This window comes from Bemisia tabaci, chromosome 7 (assembly GCF_918797505.1).
Source record: "Bemisia tabaci chromosome 7, PGI_BMITA_v3".
NCBI lineage: Eukaryota > Metazoa > Arthropoda > Insecta > Hemiptera > Aleyrodidae > Bemisia > Bemisia tabaci.
The window spans coordinates 43,855,105-43,871,497 of record NC_092799.1 but is presented as its reverse complement, the minus strand read 5'-3'; the positions used below and the strand labels follow the sequence as shown (position 1 = coordinate 43,871,497).

The window sequence follows — 16,393 nt, the reverse complement described above, 5'->3', positions numbered from 1 at the left end:
AATTGAAAACACTGAACATTAGTCACAATCTGGCAACATAATTTTCTGCAAATTTCTTTTGATTGCGTCATCAATATGGAAGCATGCTTTTTATACTGTTCGACATCTGCATCAGCTGATTATAACTCGGCAAGCAGCAAGATGGTGGCTTAGACCTTAGAAGTTCTTGTTTTTCAAAGAATTCGCTTGTTGTTAATAATTTATTGCAATTCATCAGCAAGAATCTCTCCTTTGTGTAGTGCCCATCGCGTTTGTTCGTTACATTGCACGAATTTGTTACCCTCTATGTCCTCGTCAAGGAACATGTTTTAATCTTCAATATCGGAAAAAATGGGTTGAGAATTCTGGCGCCCAGTGCCAGTGGACCTGCCAGTTTTTATCAAACACCTTTTATTCGATTTTAACGGTGTTTTTTGTGCAGATAAACATTTCATTGAGGCTGTACCGATGGGTTTCATGACGCCCTATTCCTGCGTGGTCTGCTTGTAATCAGTAATCTCTATTCACAAATCTTAGTAAGTATCGGTCACTCAAACTTCTGCGTCCAATATTTACTAGCCTCAGGACAGTTCAAAGGACCTGTTTGTTTACAACCATAACTTTAAGAAAATCTCATCGTCACCATCAGTTTTCACCACTTAGTTTAATGCATGATATAATCCATTTGTTGCAATTAATAGACTTCTTCATTTTAGTTGATAACCTGGTGCAACAATTTGTGTAAATGATGATGCACACAGTTAGACTTGGAGCTCATTCATTGTATGTTAAGACTAAAGCCAAAAATTGTTTATGTCACCACTCATTAAAGTGTCATTTGGTTGCATGTCTTAATCTGCTGAGTGGTGATTAGAGATTGACATAGTCTAAACTTTTACTTATTAAACGAACTCAATCCCTTCAGCAGTTGGTGGAGGTGTCGTCAGATAAGTTGGCCATTGTTTACTTTCGGTTTGCAGGCGTTTTCGCTTCACTACCATCCACATGAAAGCATCTGACTCTCACAGAAACGAGAACTCAAGCTCGAACAGGTTTTTTAATACCTTCAAACCTTGTACTACTTCAATTTTTAGCCACACAGAAGTAACAACCACCTCAAAGTCGCGGATCACAATTAATCAGTAGTTTTCTTACGATATGATCATGAGATGGATGTTTTTAAGATGAATACTAGCAAAGGATGGTCTGTGCAGAGGCTTAAATTCGTTGTCTGTGCTTGCTAACCAAAAGTAAAGAATGGCGAACTTATCTGAAGACACCTCCAAGTAATAATCACTACTTCCTTCCCTTTGCACTGTATAATCTTACACACACAGTTGTATCTCGCGTGCTGTCGCAAGATGCTCTAGCATTGGAAGTATGTCTTTAAATAGACAGGAGAATTTTTTGTTTGTTTTCAAAACTTGCTGGTTCCAGAACCAGTTTTTGTTACATACCATAAACAGGGCGGACTGGCCTACCGGGACGTGTCCCGGTGCGCCCTCCTGCCCAGGCGCCGTGGCGCCCTATTGCCCTATTGCTTTCCAGAAAATGAAAAAAAAAATAATAATCATGCAACAATGAAGATGTAAGAGGGCGCCTCCTTTTTAAAAGGGCGCCTTCTTGTTAAGAGAGAGCATGCTTTCTTATTTAGAGACAGGGCACCCCTTTCCGGACAACTGCGTAAGAGAACAAGGCAGGTTGGTGCGGCGAAGGTGGAAGTGCGAAGCGGAGCGGGGAAGTCTCCTTGTGGTACAATTTTCCTCATTTGAAACCACGTATAGTGACTATTATATGCGAAACCATTTTTCATTCATTTTTTCTTCAGAATGGCTTAAAACTGCGTTTGAAAAGGTTATGTTTTTCAAAATTTTTCCCCTCCGTAATGGGGGAATCCCCCCCCCCCCCAGACCCCCCTGTGGTGGCGCGCTCAAAGTGTCTGTTCCGCGCCCCTTTGAGGGTCCCAGTACGCCCCTGACCGTAAAGAGAAAACCGAAATGAGCGTATTGTCAGGCGTCAGCATTTGGAGAGTTCCCAAATCATACCACTGCTTATTCTTCATTCGAAGTTAGTAATCGTCAAGCAACAGCTTGAGCTAAGGCCAGAAAATAAGTTCTTTGAGGTATTGGGTGGATTTACAAATATTATTACGATGAATTTATTTTCCTTTGATTTTTTGATACTCGTCCATCAGTTGCAGGCTCCTTACTTGTTCCAAAATTAAAGGTGTTGGTAGGCGTAAGTACTTGGTGTTGTTAGAATTGTGTAATTATGAACTCTTTTTACTCTTGCTTGTATTCTGTTTGTAGCCATGTCCACACATTATTCTCTAAACAGGAGGAAATAGCAGGTCCCATATAATTAAGTTTATTAATTTTCGTTAACATATTTTTCAAGGTCTTGAATGGAAGGCGTTTTGAAGCAGTGCTCTTCTTCCAATATGACCACTGAAGTAGTGTCTGGGACAGCGAGTTCCTCTATACAGAATGTTAGAAGAAAACCATGGGGCACCAGGCGTCGAACTCGGTCCACAGGAAGTTTGCCTCCCTTTGCGTGGCAACGACCAAGGAGTGATGACTCGAGCAGTAACTCCAAAGATAACAAAGCAACTTCAAGTCTGCATCAAAGCGATTCAGATGATACAAGTGGTGTGCCATATTCTCTGACTTCCTTCAAGAAATCTTGTGTTCACACCAATCTTGAGTCTGACTCAGTCAATGAAAATTTCTCTCCTCTTCGACCAAGCACTAGAAGGTAAGCTTATGAGTAATTTACCTAGGAGTTTCTTGTTCATAATTTTTGAATGAAGAGCTTTGAAGAATTTCCTTGGTGTGGGTGATACCTCCATGGGAAGTTTCTTATTTTTAGCTCAGATTGATTTGCCTTAATATAATTTCTTCTGATTTAATTTATGACAACAAATATATTAATCCTTGACATACTCACATACCTGCAGGGTGTCTACTAGGTTGGTAAGTCCAGAAATACTACGGATTTTTTAAAGTCAGTCTGGAAGTACTAAGTGCGGAAATTCTGCAAGGAGGTCCGGAATTTTGTCCTTCACACCATGCATGTTTTTTAATTTAGTGCAGAAAATGTGCAATCCCTGCGTGTTGATTCTTAGAGTAGTATTTGCCTGCAAGATCGTAAATATGCAGTCAGTTGATCTTCAAGCATCAATGACATTTTGTGGCTATGTCATTTTTGTCACAATTCGAGTAAGAATTTCAAATTTTCGAAATTTGTCAAATTTTGTCGAATGGAGAAATTGAAGAAGCTCTTAATTTTTCTGTTGAGAAGGCACTCAATTTCTTGGGGTTGTACATCCTTACTGAAAAAGTATCGTGAAAATACTGATTTTTGGCCAGACTGTTTTCATCCTGACTTGGCATTTCAATTTTGACTTGTTGATACATCAACACTTACAAGGGGAGCTTCCCAAGTTGCCGCCACCGATCGGGCTGAAAAAATTCGTACCAACTCTTTGGATGAATTTATTTCAGCATGCAGTTTAGCAGCAACATCCTCACATTAGATGGTGGCTCTGCAGTAAAGCGCTCGCCCCATGAGCGGGCAGTCCCAGGTTTGATTCCTGGGCATGTTGTCTAATTTTTACGATTAAATTTTATATTCTCACACATTTTCTACAACAGCTCTTCACATCGAATCATATTTAATACATTGGAACTTAAAACATCAATTAATTTTCAACCATCAGTAAACACAAATTAATCAATGATCAATGACTTCTTCAACTAGAGGTATAGACGTTTTTTCTTTTTTTTGTCATGTGTGCGATTATTTCACCAATCACTGTTCTCTCACATTAGCCAACGACCCGCCCTGCCCCCTCACACCAACATATTTCTCCCAATCACCCGTATGCCGTTATATAATCATACAGCAGCATTTTTAATTTGAATTTTCGAAGTAATTTTTCATTATTATTCTATGGATAATGACGAGAAAACGGGTACGTAAAGACGCATACGGGTGATCCGGAGAAATATGTTAGTGTAAGGGGGCGGATCGTCGGCTGATGTGAAAGAACAGTGATTGGCAAAATAATCGCGTCTGTGACAAAAAAAAAAGAAAAGAAAAAAAGCGTTTATACCTCTAATTGAAGAAGTCATTGATCAATTTGTGTTTGGTGATGGTTGAAAATTAAGTGATGTTTTAAGTTCCAATGTATTAAATGTGACTCGATGTGAAGAGCTGTTGTAGAAAATGTGAGAGAATATTAAATTTGATCGTAAAAATTAGACACCATGCTTGAACCAGAAATCGAACCTTGGACTGCCTGCTCTTGAGGCGAGCTTTTTACCGCAGAGCCACCATCTGATGTGAGAATGGTGCTGCTAAACTGCATATATAGACTCGAGCGCTCAAAGCAAGACTTTTCGGAATTTTTTGGGGTGTTTCCAAGATGGGGCATTGGATAAAACAAAAAAATATTGGTCCAGTAAATTCACCCAAAGAGTTGGTGCGAACTTTTTCAGCCTGATCGGAGGCGGCAACTTGGGAAGTTCCCCTTGTTAGTGGCCGTTCCTTGAATTAGGTTTGCCAGAAATTTTTAGTTTTAGATCCCTGCCCTCTCATTGCCCACCTATCGCTCAGGTCTGAATGTTTCTACAGCAGCATGTTATGCTTGTCAAAAAAAAGGAAAGAAAAAAAACAGGAAAAAAACTTATCTCCCCGAGGAAATTAAGCTTTACCTCTTCAGTTCTTCGTAAACATGGTAAAAAAGAAAATATCTGAAAGCCCTCCTCCATGTTTATCTTGCAGGGCTTTCCCCATTACATGAGGCCATAGAGAAAAAAAAGGAGGTGTTTGCATTTCGGGCATCTTGGAATTTTTTGATGACTTGATGACGTAGGTGGGTACAGCGACGTTTTTATCCTGTCGATTTTCTTGGAAATGGTGTAATTTAAGGAAAAAAGTCATTCTATAAAAAGTGCTTGAAATTATATAATGAGTTGATTTAAGTAAAAAAATCGGACATTATGGTCCGTTTTTCATATTTAGCTAAACGTCGCTGTACCCACCTACGTCATCAAGTCATCAAAAAATTCCAAGATGCCCGAAATGCAAACACCTCCTTTTTTTCTCTATGACATGAGGCTAGGTCTTGAGGTCGGAAAGTCTCTGCCTCCTCCAAGTTCTGTTTTATACCTTCCACCTTTTACACTAAAAATCAACTTTTTTGTTCAAAAGCTTCCCTAAAAATTGAAAAATGTCCTTTGCATTTTGGTATTTTGCACTAATTTTTGCTTACTTCATGGACCTTTTTCTCATCACATTAAAGTAGAATAAAACTTGAAAAATGCATTGTTTTGTAAACATTCATACTTCGCACCAAATTATAGTTCAGAGGCAGAATATGCACTTATAAAATCTATAAAATCTAAGTTTTAGTCTAACTTCAAACATTTGTCAGAGTATGTATCTACTCAGTTTTTAGTTTGTTGGTAGGTAAGATCAATAATCAGATTCTTATTTTTTGCTTATAGGAAGCGGAAATTCAAAAGAATGGCAGTGGATGGTGATATGATTGCTTTGCCCTCCCGCTCTATTTCTGCTTGTCTCCCATATGGGCTAGGAAAAAAGAAACGAGTTCTCAGACACTCCACTAACTGTGATAACAGGTATAAGAACAGCTTCTAATTTAAGTCATTGTAATTGAGCTACTTTCTGCAATTAGGGGCCATTTTTTCTTGCCTACCCACAAAAGCACCTGTCTGCATAGAGAAACTAATGGCGACAAGATGTTCTCAATTGCAAAATGTAGTCCAATCAGACTCAGTTAAACCACCCATCTTGCTTTTCTGTTTCCTTTCTGTTACTGTTTTCTTCTTTTTTCCCCAATTAATTGTCCCTTTGTCTATGTTCTTCTAATTATTCTCCCTCTTCTCTTTCTTTTTCCTCTCCCTTCCTCCCGTTTTCTTTCTTTTCTTTCTCCTTCTCTTCTTTTTCATCTTTTTCTTTTATTCCTCCTCCTCTCCTTTTCCGTTTTCCTCATCATATTTTTCCCCTTTTCCTTTTTCGCTTCGTTCCTTTCTTTTCCTCCTCCTTTCTTTCTCCTCTCCTTCTGCTTCTTTTTTCTTTCTTTCCTTCTCGCTCTCCCTCCTCCTTCTGTTCTTTCTCCACTTCTGCTTTCTGTTCTTCACCTCTTTTTTTTCTGTTCTTCTTTCTTCCCTCTCACTTTGATTTTCCCATTATAGATAGGTGCATTAATGGATGAGCCAGAATTAATGATTTCTTACTGCTTTCCTTTCATTCGAAGTCCTTCACTATTTCTGAAAGTCTTGATCTACTCCTTAGTATTTATCGAATGCCGAAGTCCTTCACTATTTCTGAAACGTCTTGATCTACTCCTTAGTATCTTTCGAATGCCCTTGATGTGTTTTTCTTCTCCGGTTTTTTTTTTTTATAATTTAAATACTGTTGTCTTTTAGATTGTGCAGTGTCATATCAGGCTGCGGGAAAAGGAAGCGAAGTGCCAGAGAAAGACCACCAGCAATGAGTAGCAGTATGGAGTGTGACACCTCGCCGTCAAGTCCCAGAGTACCTCTCGCTCTTAGTAAACTCTCTATCAGGGATGACCCTCTGCCAAGTTCAATTCCTACTTATCCTTCGTCTCCAGCTCACCAAACACCTATGGACATGGCAGGTTTCATCCACCCGACTGTATCTTCAAGCAGTCTAAGCTCCTCTGAGAGCGACAATGGTGTTTTTACAAATGATGAAGGTAGAGAAGGTAAATGAAAAAACCACATGCATTTTAACGTGACAAAGTTCTGTATATATTGATTCACATTCATTGTCTAGGAACATTCATAGGAGATTTTTTTTTTAATTTAAAAAAAAAAAATTGATCAACTGAATAACGAAATAAAGGAATATAAATCTTGCATTGCAAATCTCTTAGCGAAAATTTTTTTAAAAGTAAATTTCAGTATTTTCCCAAGAAAATCTTCTGTTATGAATTTGTTGCTGACCCCATCTAGGCAGCTTGCTGTACTCCGAATATCAATATGCATGTAAGTCTGAAGCAAAAAGTTTGTAAAACACATTTACAGACAAGAATTTATCTTCTAATTTCTTGCAGTGTTGATACTTTGATGTTCTCTTTGTTTCAGGCGATGACGAGCAGAGTGATGCTTTTGGGGAAGCCGTCGGAGGGAGTCATGGCTGGTGGGAAGACTCTGATCGAGATGATGATATGACAGTTGATTCAACATTCCACCAAATTCTCACAGGTTCACTCAGCGATGATGCCAAAGTCCGCTACCGTGTGTTTACCCAAGGCTTGGTAAGTTATTTCCTGTAGTGTGCCAGTCATGAGCTAATTTTGTAAGAGGTCAAATCTGACCTAAATTTGACTTGCATTGATTTCCGTGCAAAAATGTCTCAACACCTCAAAATAGGCTGTCATGTGAATTATGATTGTCAAAGCAAATTTTCAGATACGAAATTATTCTTATGGCTAGTAATTTTCCGTAACAGCTAATGTTACCTCGAATCTAAATTACATTGGTTTTGGTACTGTTAGTTCCCTGATATTTTGGGAAAAGCGTCTCTAATTTTTTTCACTTTGATGATTATTTTTATTTGCAAAAAATAATAATCAACTATTTGCTTTATTTTCTAAGTTCAAAGCTTGCAGAACTCTGATTTTAGTTTTATCCAATGAACCTGAAAAGTCACTGATTTTGGTCCAACTACACCATTAAGATGGCTAAGAAGTGCAAGGAAATTATGATCAATCATCATTTGTTGACAGTTTTAAGGTGACTTTACTGTTCAGTTGTATTTCTAATTTTCTTGTTTCTTCTCTCGCAGGTAAAGGGAGACAATGAAATTCGAAGTAGAAGATGGAAGACAAGGATGCGCTCTATGAAGCCACCGTTTAACATTCTTTCCTCGGCTAATGAGAAACTGTCACAGTTTCTTCAGGATCCATCCCAAACTGAATTAAGGTATTTACAATTTTTTGTTGTATGAAGTTTTAAAGGAAAAGGAAAAAATATGAAGCAGTACATTTTAACATTCTCCTAGGTGAAAACTTATGAAAAAGTGCATTGAATGTAATGTAATTTCTGTAGAGGCTAGGAAACAAAACTTCAAATACTTTCAAAAGGAGCAAGATTCGAGTCTTTTGAAGGATGTATCACCATCAGAATCTTCTCGAGGACGTTGAGTTTAACGTTAAGGAATAAGGTAATTGAAGAAATTCAAAGGGCAATTACAGGGGAAAGTTATGTTTTTTGCCTAAACTTTTCAGGGTTTGATTGAGCATATATTTTCATCAATCTGTTTTTCTTCACAGCAACATCATGCGCATAGAACCGCTGTCTCTCTCTAGTTTACAAACCATCAATGATTATAAGAAAAGAAGAAAGACGCCCCCTCATCAGCCGAATTCATTAATGGGTATGTGTCCATTCATACAATTTCTCAATTTTTTCTCTGCTCACCAAATTACAGCATATTAAAATTTTCTGCACAAGGCCATAAAATCCTGCCAATATTCTTTACAAAATATGAAAAAAATAGCAAGAAATATTGGAGCCTAATCAGTTCCTCTCCAGTTAAAGCCTCCAGTGGATGGAAACAGGAAGTGACATTTTAGTCTTTTTTAAATAAATGAGTTGTGACTTTAATCCATTTATATTAAGTTGTATGGATTCTAAAAAGTTTCAACTGATGTTGTAAAGCTTGGGTGTCAGTGATCTTTTTTTGCAAAATCAAATTCGACTAATTTTATTCCAATTCATCACATATATAATTTTTTTTTTAAAACAAAAGGAAAAATGCCATTTTTCTTCCTTTATTCTGAGGAAGCCTTAAGTATTGCATGTGTCGAGAAAAGATGAAAGAGCTCGTGCCAGATAAGCTGGGCAAGTTTTGAAGTATAACAGTGAATCTATTTTTTTTTATTCTTTTATTAGAGTTACTGTCTTGTAAGATTCTGCAGCTAGGCCTGGAGGTGGCTGCTTCACTATAACTTTCTGTAATTTTTCTATGAGGTGGCAACACCAGCTGGAGCCGAATAAACAGGTACAGCCTCCTCCACTCCATGGCATCAGCTCAGCTCAAACCTCCAAACCTTGGCTCAGAAAAGTTTTAATAACAACAGAACAACTTAATTTGGGGAAAAGGCTGCAAAAAAAGAACAAAGGATAAACAAAACCCGGAACGTTTCAAAATAGTTTCAATTTCATTTTCAACGGGAAAATAAATTAAAAATAAAAACGAGCCGTCGCTATGCTGTTATTGCAAGACCGAGACTGATTACCAGGTAAACAGACTCGGCACAGTGCAGCAAAATCAAAGCAAAATCAATTTTAATTTATTTTCCAGTTGAAAATGAAATTGTAACTCTTTTGAAACGTTCTGGGTTTTGTATCCTTTGTTCTTTTTTTGCAGCCTTTTCCCCAAATTAAGTTGTTCTATTATTATGTGTATTTTGGCTGATTAAGTTGTTTTTCATTTAATAACAACGAAAGACTTGTAGAAAAATATTTAAGCTGATACAAAGGACATTGAATGCAATATTTTTTTTTCTAATCTCACTGTTAGTGGCACCATGTTAATTATATTCCGATCATTTCCCCCCCTTTAGATGTTGGCATGAGCGTTGATGTGTCAGATAGTAGTGTCCGCAATGACTTCTTTCAAAATCTTGGATGGACTTCTCAAAGTAGTGCTCAAGAATCAATTCAAGGCTCCATGCGACCAAAGTTTTATGGGTTATCACATAAATCCAGCTAAGTTTTCTCAGAGCAGCAACAGAATGTGTGTAACTAAATATTACTTTGCCTCCTAGCTCGCTTCTAATTTGTTCAATTGTTTGTCTCATCAATTTTTTATTTAACTTCAAGGATAAAAGTTAATTAAAATGAAGTTTAAGGACAACACTTCAGAAAAAAAAGGTGTCAATAAATACAGCAAAACTATCAACTGAAAATTAAATTCACCCTGTAGGTATTCACCTGTATATTTTAAGCCCCTGTAGTAGTAAACTCCTTGTTTTTTTGAGGTGTTTTACAAAGAAAAAAAAATGTTTCTCCTCTCCCCAAGATTTTTCAAGCTTCCGTTTATAGTGACAGCCAAACTAGCATCCACGATTTCTGCGTGCTAAATTACTCCGGCTCAAAACTTGCAGTGAATGATCCTAGCATACCAAGGCACACAATAACCTGTGAAATTTTCCTAAAGGAAAGAGTGAGATCAGATGAAATAGATGCAGCCATTGCACAACTAGAGTAAAATGAAAACAAGAGAAAAGTAAAGGGAGAAGCTCATCCAATCTGCTGCATAGTAATGTCATGCAGTGTGCTGCTGCTCTTTTGCTGAGCAGCCGCTGATCAGAAGGATCGGTTAGAACTTGGTTGAAGGTTGCATTTGGGTGGGGGGGATACCCCACGTACTATACACATCCCCATTTTGAGAGCTGAAATAAAAATTAGAAAATTTTGCTAAATTGTTGCAAAGATGCAGCCCTTTAAAACTGAATCTGTCGGTTATGGAACCAGAATATTTTGAAGCTTTGACACTGCAGTATGTACATCTGTGAACTTGTAGAACTCTTTGTTGAAGCTTGCTTAGCTATTTACTGTCTTAACTCATCATATTATTTATTGCAGTATAGGAAGTGTCAAGTTTTGTACAGTGTATATGAACATGTAATGTATTCATGGTTTATTAACTGTTTTTAAGTATGTGTTTGTTCTTGCTTTCCCTGTTAGTCTTGGGAGCTTAATATTAAGGCTTAAAAACTCTCAACAAAACTAAATTTTGTACTTTTGAAAATCTGATTTCATTTTCTCTTTCCATATCTTTCATCCTTTACATATTTGTTCTCAAAGCAAGTTTACTGGAGGGAAGTTTTTGCTAGTCTAATTTTACTCTTCTACTTTCATACAAAGCAAACATTCAAGTACAAATTTTATTTTTTTTTAATTTTGCCACTCAAATATTCCCCGCTTTTCATATTTAATGCCTCTTGAGCTAGCCTTAACATTTTTCAAACACAATCTAACTTGGTTAATTAATTATCTCAGAGCTAGACAGTTTTGTGAGTTATTTTTTGCTTTTCGAAATAGCTGATTTTTGATCACCTGTCTCTGCTCCTCTCAAGCTTATAAATTTTTGATACTCTTTTTACTGGAAATATATTCCTTCTGTGAAAATTCTTAACTTGCCAATGAGTTAATCTATGACAGAGGGTTTGTAAGTGGTGATATGAAGGCTGACTAGTTGTGTATTTGGTAATTTTCACTTTTGAAGCAAATAGCTAATTAGTTTATTGGGAAATGGGTGCTGCGTTTAAAAGATAGAATAAGCGTTTTGAACATTCCGTAATGAACCCTAAGAGAATTGTATTCTACAGCTTGAATAGATGACTTCTTACAAGCCCAAAAAAGAAATCTACAAAGTGGCTTCATTGATTTTCAAATTATGTTATTTTTGAAACCAGTGTTCTGTCCAGCAGTCCAATGATTGCGCACGTACAATGTTGCAGAATTATTACAAAGGGTGACTACAATATTGTGAAGTAACATATTAACATTATTGCTGTAGCATAACCTGAGATCTTATCCAAATTGCAAGTAAATATTGTAGCAATATTGCTGAGGCAATGAAGTAATTTGTTACAACAAATTTTTACATTTTGCCAGAATTATTGACAGACAACACCGCCAGTAGACAATGCTCGGAAATATTACTAGCAACATTGCCAGACATTGTCTCTGCACTGTTGCACTGTGGATGTTGTCTTGTGATATACTACGCAGCAACGCAATGTAGTATCGCCAAGCAAATATTGCTAGGCAACATTACCAGCAATCTTGTAGCCACCCTCTTGCAGGATGAATTTTCCTCATAGTTGAAAAGTTAATGTATTCATCCAGCATGAGTTTGTATGTAACTAACTTAGATAAACGTATCAGACTGGAAGATTTTTTTTTTTTTTTTTAAAAAAAAAAAAAAAACAATATTGGGTTGGTGGCACCTATTTTTTAAATTCATTTTCTTTAAGTACTGAGTGAGTTGAGCTCACAGTAAGTAATTGTTTTGGATTTTATCTACTCATTTTGAAGGGGCCAAAATCTAGAATCAGTCGGAAAAATATTTTTGGCGGTCTCTGATGATGTAGGCAGGCAAGGGAGTCCGCAATTGATGATTGGCTGAAGCTCAGTTAAAGACGGAGTCAGTTACTTCATCATGACAGCCAGCCTCTGGTCAATCTGATTTTAATAAGCTTTTTCTCCCCTTAGAAGTGCTTTTTCTAGCTTCATAATGGGTTTTTTTGGGGGGAAACAGAGATCAATCTTTAATCACTGCAGAAATATCAGGCCACTGACCCATTACTAGGAAATTTCCTCAGTTTTAGTCATCAACTATTAAAACCGCAGCTAATATTCTAAAAATTGAGGATGACTCGAGGAGGGTGATGGATAAATAAATAATATTTTAATGGTGTATCTTGAAACTATTGTATTGCTCGTTTGGTAGCCTGCATTTTTGTAGTTAATCTCATAAGCTCCAGTATTATTATGACCAGTTCAACTGGCTGTATGACTGACGTGAGACTTAAAATGGCGGCTGTTATTTACATGTTACAGTCCAAAGTGCTTTCTCCAATGTTTTATGATCATCTGTGCTCAAAGTTCCCTGGGCCATTTATGATAAAAAAAATTAAAAATTGAACTGAAGAGTAACAATGAAATTTTAACTGTGATAGGAATTCAAAGATAGGATCTTTGATAGGAACTACAAATGAGAAAAAAATAAGGTTAAACGCCTTCTTTGACATGCTGTTGTTGAAGGATGTCATAAAAATGCAGTAACTTTTGAACTGCCGAAGATATAAGGCTCATAACCCTTCAGAAAAGGCAATACCATCTCGCAGAAGAGGATCTTTTGACCTTGTTTTTAGGTAGCTTCTTATACATTCATATCATTTTTCACATACATTGCAAAATAAATAATTTCAAGTCAAAGGAAAGTATGTGCTTCTGGGCTAACACTTGGCGCAATTTCGAGTTCAATGGTTAAAGCACTGAGATTTGACTTTGGATAGAAACAAAAAGAAAATTTTTATGAAGTTCGTCTGTAAATTTGGACATTCTCTAATCTAAAAGGTCATTAACTGTAAATATCGATGACCTAAGTGTAAAACAACATAATTCCATTGTGATGTTTCAAAATTTCCACTCTTATTTTTTTATTTTTATTTTTTTTTTTTGAAGAGAAACAAGCAAAATTTACATCTTAAAACTCGTGCAGATAATCATACTATCAAAAAAGAAAAATCACAGAAATTTTTTAAGATTTCACATTGACTAGTTCTCAGAAGAGAAAATTTAGTATGACAGGAAGTTTCTAACGTCGCAATTGGAGATATAAGGTTTCGCCCTTTGGCCATCAATATGTTTCTGCTGTGGTCCAAAACAATTTTCTCCCCCGAAAATGCAACCCTGAATTTTCCCTGAATTTCCATGAAAAATAATTTCTTATGGAAGCTCTAGTACCTGAATGTCCATTTTCTCTGCTGCTCTTACAACTTTGATATTCATTTGCTTTACAAATAATTTTTTAATTCAAATGTAGATTTTTTTTTCTTCGATGTTTGATATTTTGTGATGAATACATTTGCAGCAATAAAGGATGGACCTATTTTCTTCTCTTTATGTATTTGTAAGTAACTTTAGAGTTTTGAGAAGTATAAATTCTTCACAATGTTAGAGCATTCAGTTACTCATCCTCCCCCATTAAAACATTGAAAGTCAATGATAACTTTAGCTTTCTGATGAATGTTTAGTGTAATAGGAGCAAGTGAGAGTCAATCAAGGCATTGGTTTTATTAATATGAATGTAAACCATAATATTTTAAACTTTATTCTCGATAAATTTTGCGTTTGAAGTCTGGAATATCAAATTAGTTTAGAAGTTCAATGACATCAACTCTGAAACAGGCTGGGCGGTGTTTTTGTTAATTGACTCCTTAAATTCCTGAGACCTATGTTTTCAAAGAAGAGTAAAGCAGTATCATTTTATGCTCATACTCTTAAAAAAATTAGTTTCACAAATATATTTTTAGGAATGGAAAAATCTAGTTCTTAGTTCAGTACGGAAATCATAACTAACTGGCTCTCAACTATTAACAAGAAGTGAAAAGAGTGTAAATAATATATTTTTGCACTTCATTATTAGAAATAAACATTTTAAATCTCCAACATTGATCATAACCTTGTGGGTAGCTTTTTCTTCTTCTTTCATTTCACTTTTATTTATCTGAACAAAGCAAACACTTTTTTTTATTTGAAATAATAACTAAGTTATAGGAAGGTTGTGTGCCTGGTGACGTTAACAGATTTGGCCTTGAGTAAAGAATTCTAAAGTGAAAAGTCTCACCAATATTTTAATAGTGGAAATTCTTACGAATTTGAAATTTAAATATTTTTCTATTATTATTAGCCGCAGTATACAGGTAGTTTTCCTCATAAAAACATGTCAAAATGTATGCAGCATAATGTGTAAGCAAAATACTCATAGTCTAAATGGCACACTGAATGTTCATAAAGTGCACCAGGAAAAAAAAATGAGGTAACCGTCGGAACTCCTCTAAATAACTGCTTTGGCCCCTCCAAAAATGTGTGTTGTTCATAATTGTCTTTATTTTTGAGAAAATGACCCCAATTCATACAAGCTTTTTATTTCCAGATTGTTTTAACTTGAAAAGCTACATAACACAACAATATATTGCAGAGAACAACATATTATACCTAGAGAACTATATTGGTCTCTGCACTGTGTTCTGGCAGAAACGGAATACCTAAGGAATTAAGATGCTTATATCTTGGATTTTTTTTTGTGTGAGATGTTGAAATTTTTCAGTCATGAGCTTATACAAATCCTTCAAAATCACCTACTCTGAAAAGAATTAAATTGCTGTGATATTGCGCTAGCACAGTGAAATAACGAGTGCCTCCAAATGCAAATTTTCCTCTTGTTGATCACAAAATGTATAATATTTTTCCACAGTAGGTACAGAAAAATCTATGAAAGAACCAGGGTAAAAAATTCAACATAGTAACATTTTAGATAAAAAGAAAGAAAAAAAATCCAAATTAAAATCCAGATAAATAAGCATAAAAGTTTTTTCTCCTGATTTTTCTCATTATCAAGCTACCTAACATTATACATGTCAATAACATACCTGTGCATCCAGAATTTAACGCTACTTGGAGACTTTTCAAATGCCAATCTATTCTCTCCCAAAAGGCCTCAAAAGAAAAGAATAAAAGTGTTTAAAAATACTCATATCTGACATATCCTGACATAATATGACTCATATCCTTTAGAAAAGGAGATTTTGGAGTTGGTTGGTAAACCAATTGGGTTTTCCATGATATAGTTTGTCAATAAGTGCTAGTAAGACTAAAATAATAGTAAAATATTCATGATGATTAATGTACGCCATGGACTCAAATGCAGTTGAAGTCATCAAATTTCTTCAACTTTTTGCTGAATTCCTTCCAGAAATTTTGTTCATTTTTCTGTCAAAATATTTATCTAACTTCAAATTTTTCTCACAATTGGTTCTTCTAAGGCGATGTATATGTATGACCATGCTTTATTTGAGATTGATACCCCAGTTATAGTAACTTTTTCGAGTAACTGCGTGCTTGAGGAAACGATAGTGTTGTTCTGGAGGACATGCTAGACATCAAAATCAAGCAACCTCTCCGAATTTACGTGTTGTGATTATTTATGTTCGAAGCTGTCAGCTTCTTATCGTTGCTTTGATCTCACTATTCGTTTGTTTTGTATGAGAAGAAAAGAACTTGCATAGTATTGTATTATTTTGTCAGTTTATTATTAAACTTTATCTTGAAAAGACAATCCTAATCTATATTTCTTTTCGATCTTTTTCACAACTTTAGTAAAAACGCAGTGCCTCTGTTTTGTGGCTCCCAATCAAACCACCATTTTAAGTCAAAATCATTCAAATGTACATCGATGACCCAAGTATGAAACCACGTATCTCTGTTCGCAACGTTGCAAACCTCTTTTCCTACTTCTTTCGCTGGAAAAGCAGGTAAGTTTTCTTTGAGAACGTGATTTTGTAAAAACTTCCTTGACTTTTTAAAACCCTCTTTTCAGGGCCGGATTTACCAACTTGCCGCCCATGGGCCGCCTGCATTTTGCCGTCCCCTTATCATTCATTTTGAAACATCAATAAAAACCATTAAGTAAAACGTGCCAAAGGGAGAGGGGTGCATTAGACGCGTTCATTCTTGTTGGACACATTATTTGCGAAAAACGCTGTCAACACCACTAGCAAAAGTTCACAAAACTTTGCGGAAAAGTTAAGTTCCGTATACCTATCTCTGTGTGGACG

General features: G+C 36.0%; 1 protein-coding gene across 2 annotated transcripts; it reads left to right on the top strand.

Moving 5' to 3' along the window:
- The first annotated feature begins 113 nt into the window (after window positions 1-113).
- Window positions 114-15,894, top strand: LOC109035843 (uncharacterized). Of its 2 annotated transcripts, none has more exons than XM_072302638.1 (8): window positions 114-515; window positions 2,377-2,733; window positions 5,490-5,624; window positions 6,435-6,736; window positions 7,119-7,291; window positions 7,828-7,958; window positions 8,309-8,412; window positions 9,605-15,894. In XM_072302638.1, exons 2-8 carry the CDS (start codon window positions 2,384-2,386, stop codon window positions 9,751-9,753), a joined length of 1,344 nt encoding a protein of 447 aa, XP_072158739.1. In that variant the 5' UTR covers window positions 114-515; window positions 2,377-2,383; the 3' UTR covers window positions 9,754-15,894. The 2 variants fall into 2 exon arrangements, with proteins under 2 accessions (XP_072158739.1, XP_018905193.1); XM_019049648.2 differs by having other exon boundaries at window positions 116-515; window positions 7,822-7,958.
- The last annotated feature ends 499 nt before the right edge of the window (window positions 15,895-16,393 follow it).

Bases quoted from the DNA above. Each gene is read 5' to 3' on its own strand.
- LOC109035843 (XM_019049648.2), top strand. From the start codon at position 2,384: ATGGAAGGCGTTTTGAAGCAGTGCTCTTCTTCCAATATGACCACTGAA. The intron at 5,625-6,434 runs GTATAAGAACAG...GTTGTCTTTTAG, and splicing joins TCCACTAACTGTGATAACAG to ATTGTGCAGTGTCATATCAG. The intron at 8,413-9,604 runs GTATGTGTCCAT...CCCCCCCTTTAG, and splicing joins TCAGCCGAATTCATTAATGG to ATGTTGGCATGAGCGTTGAT.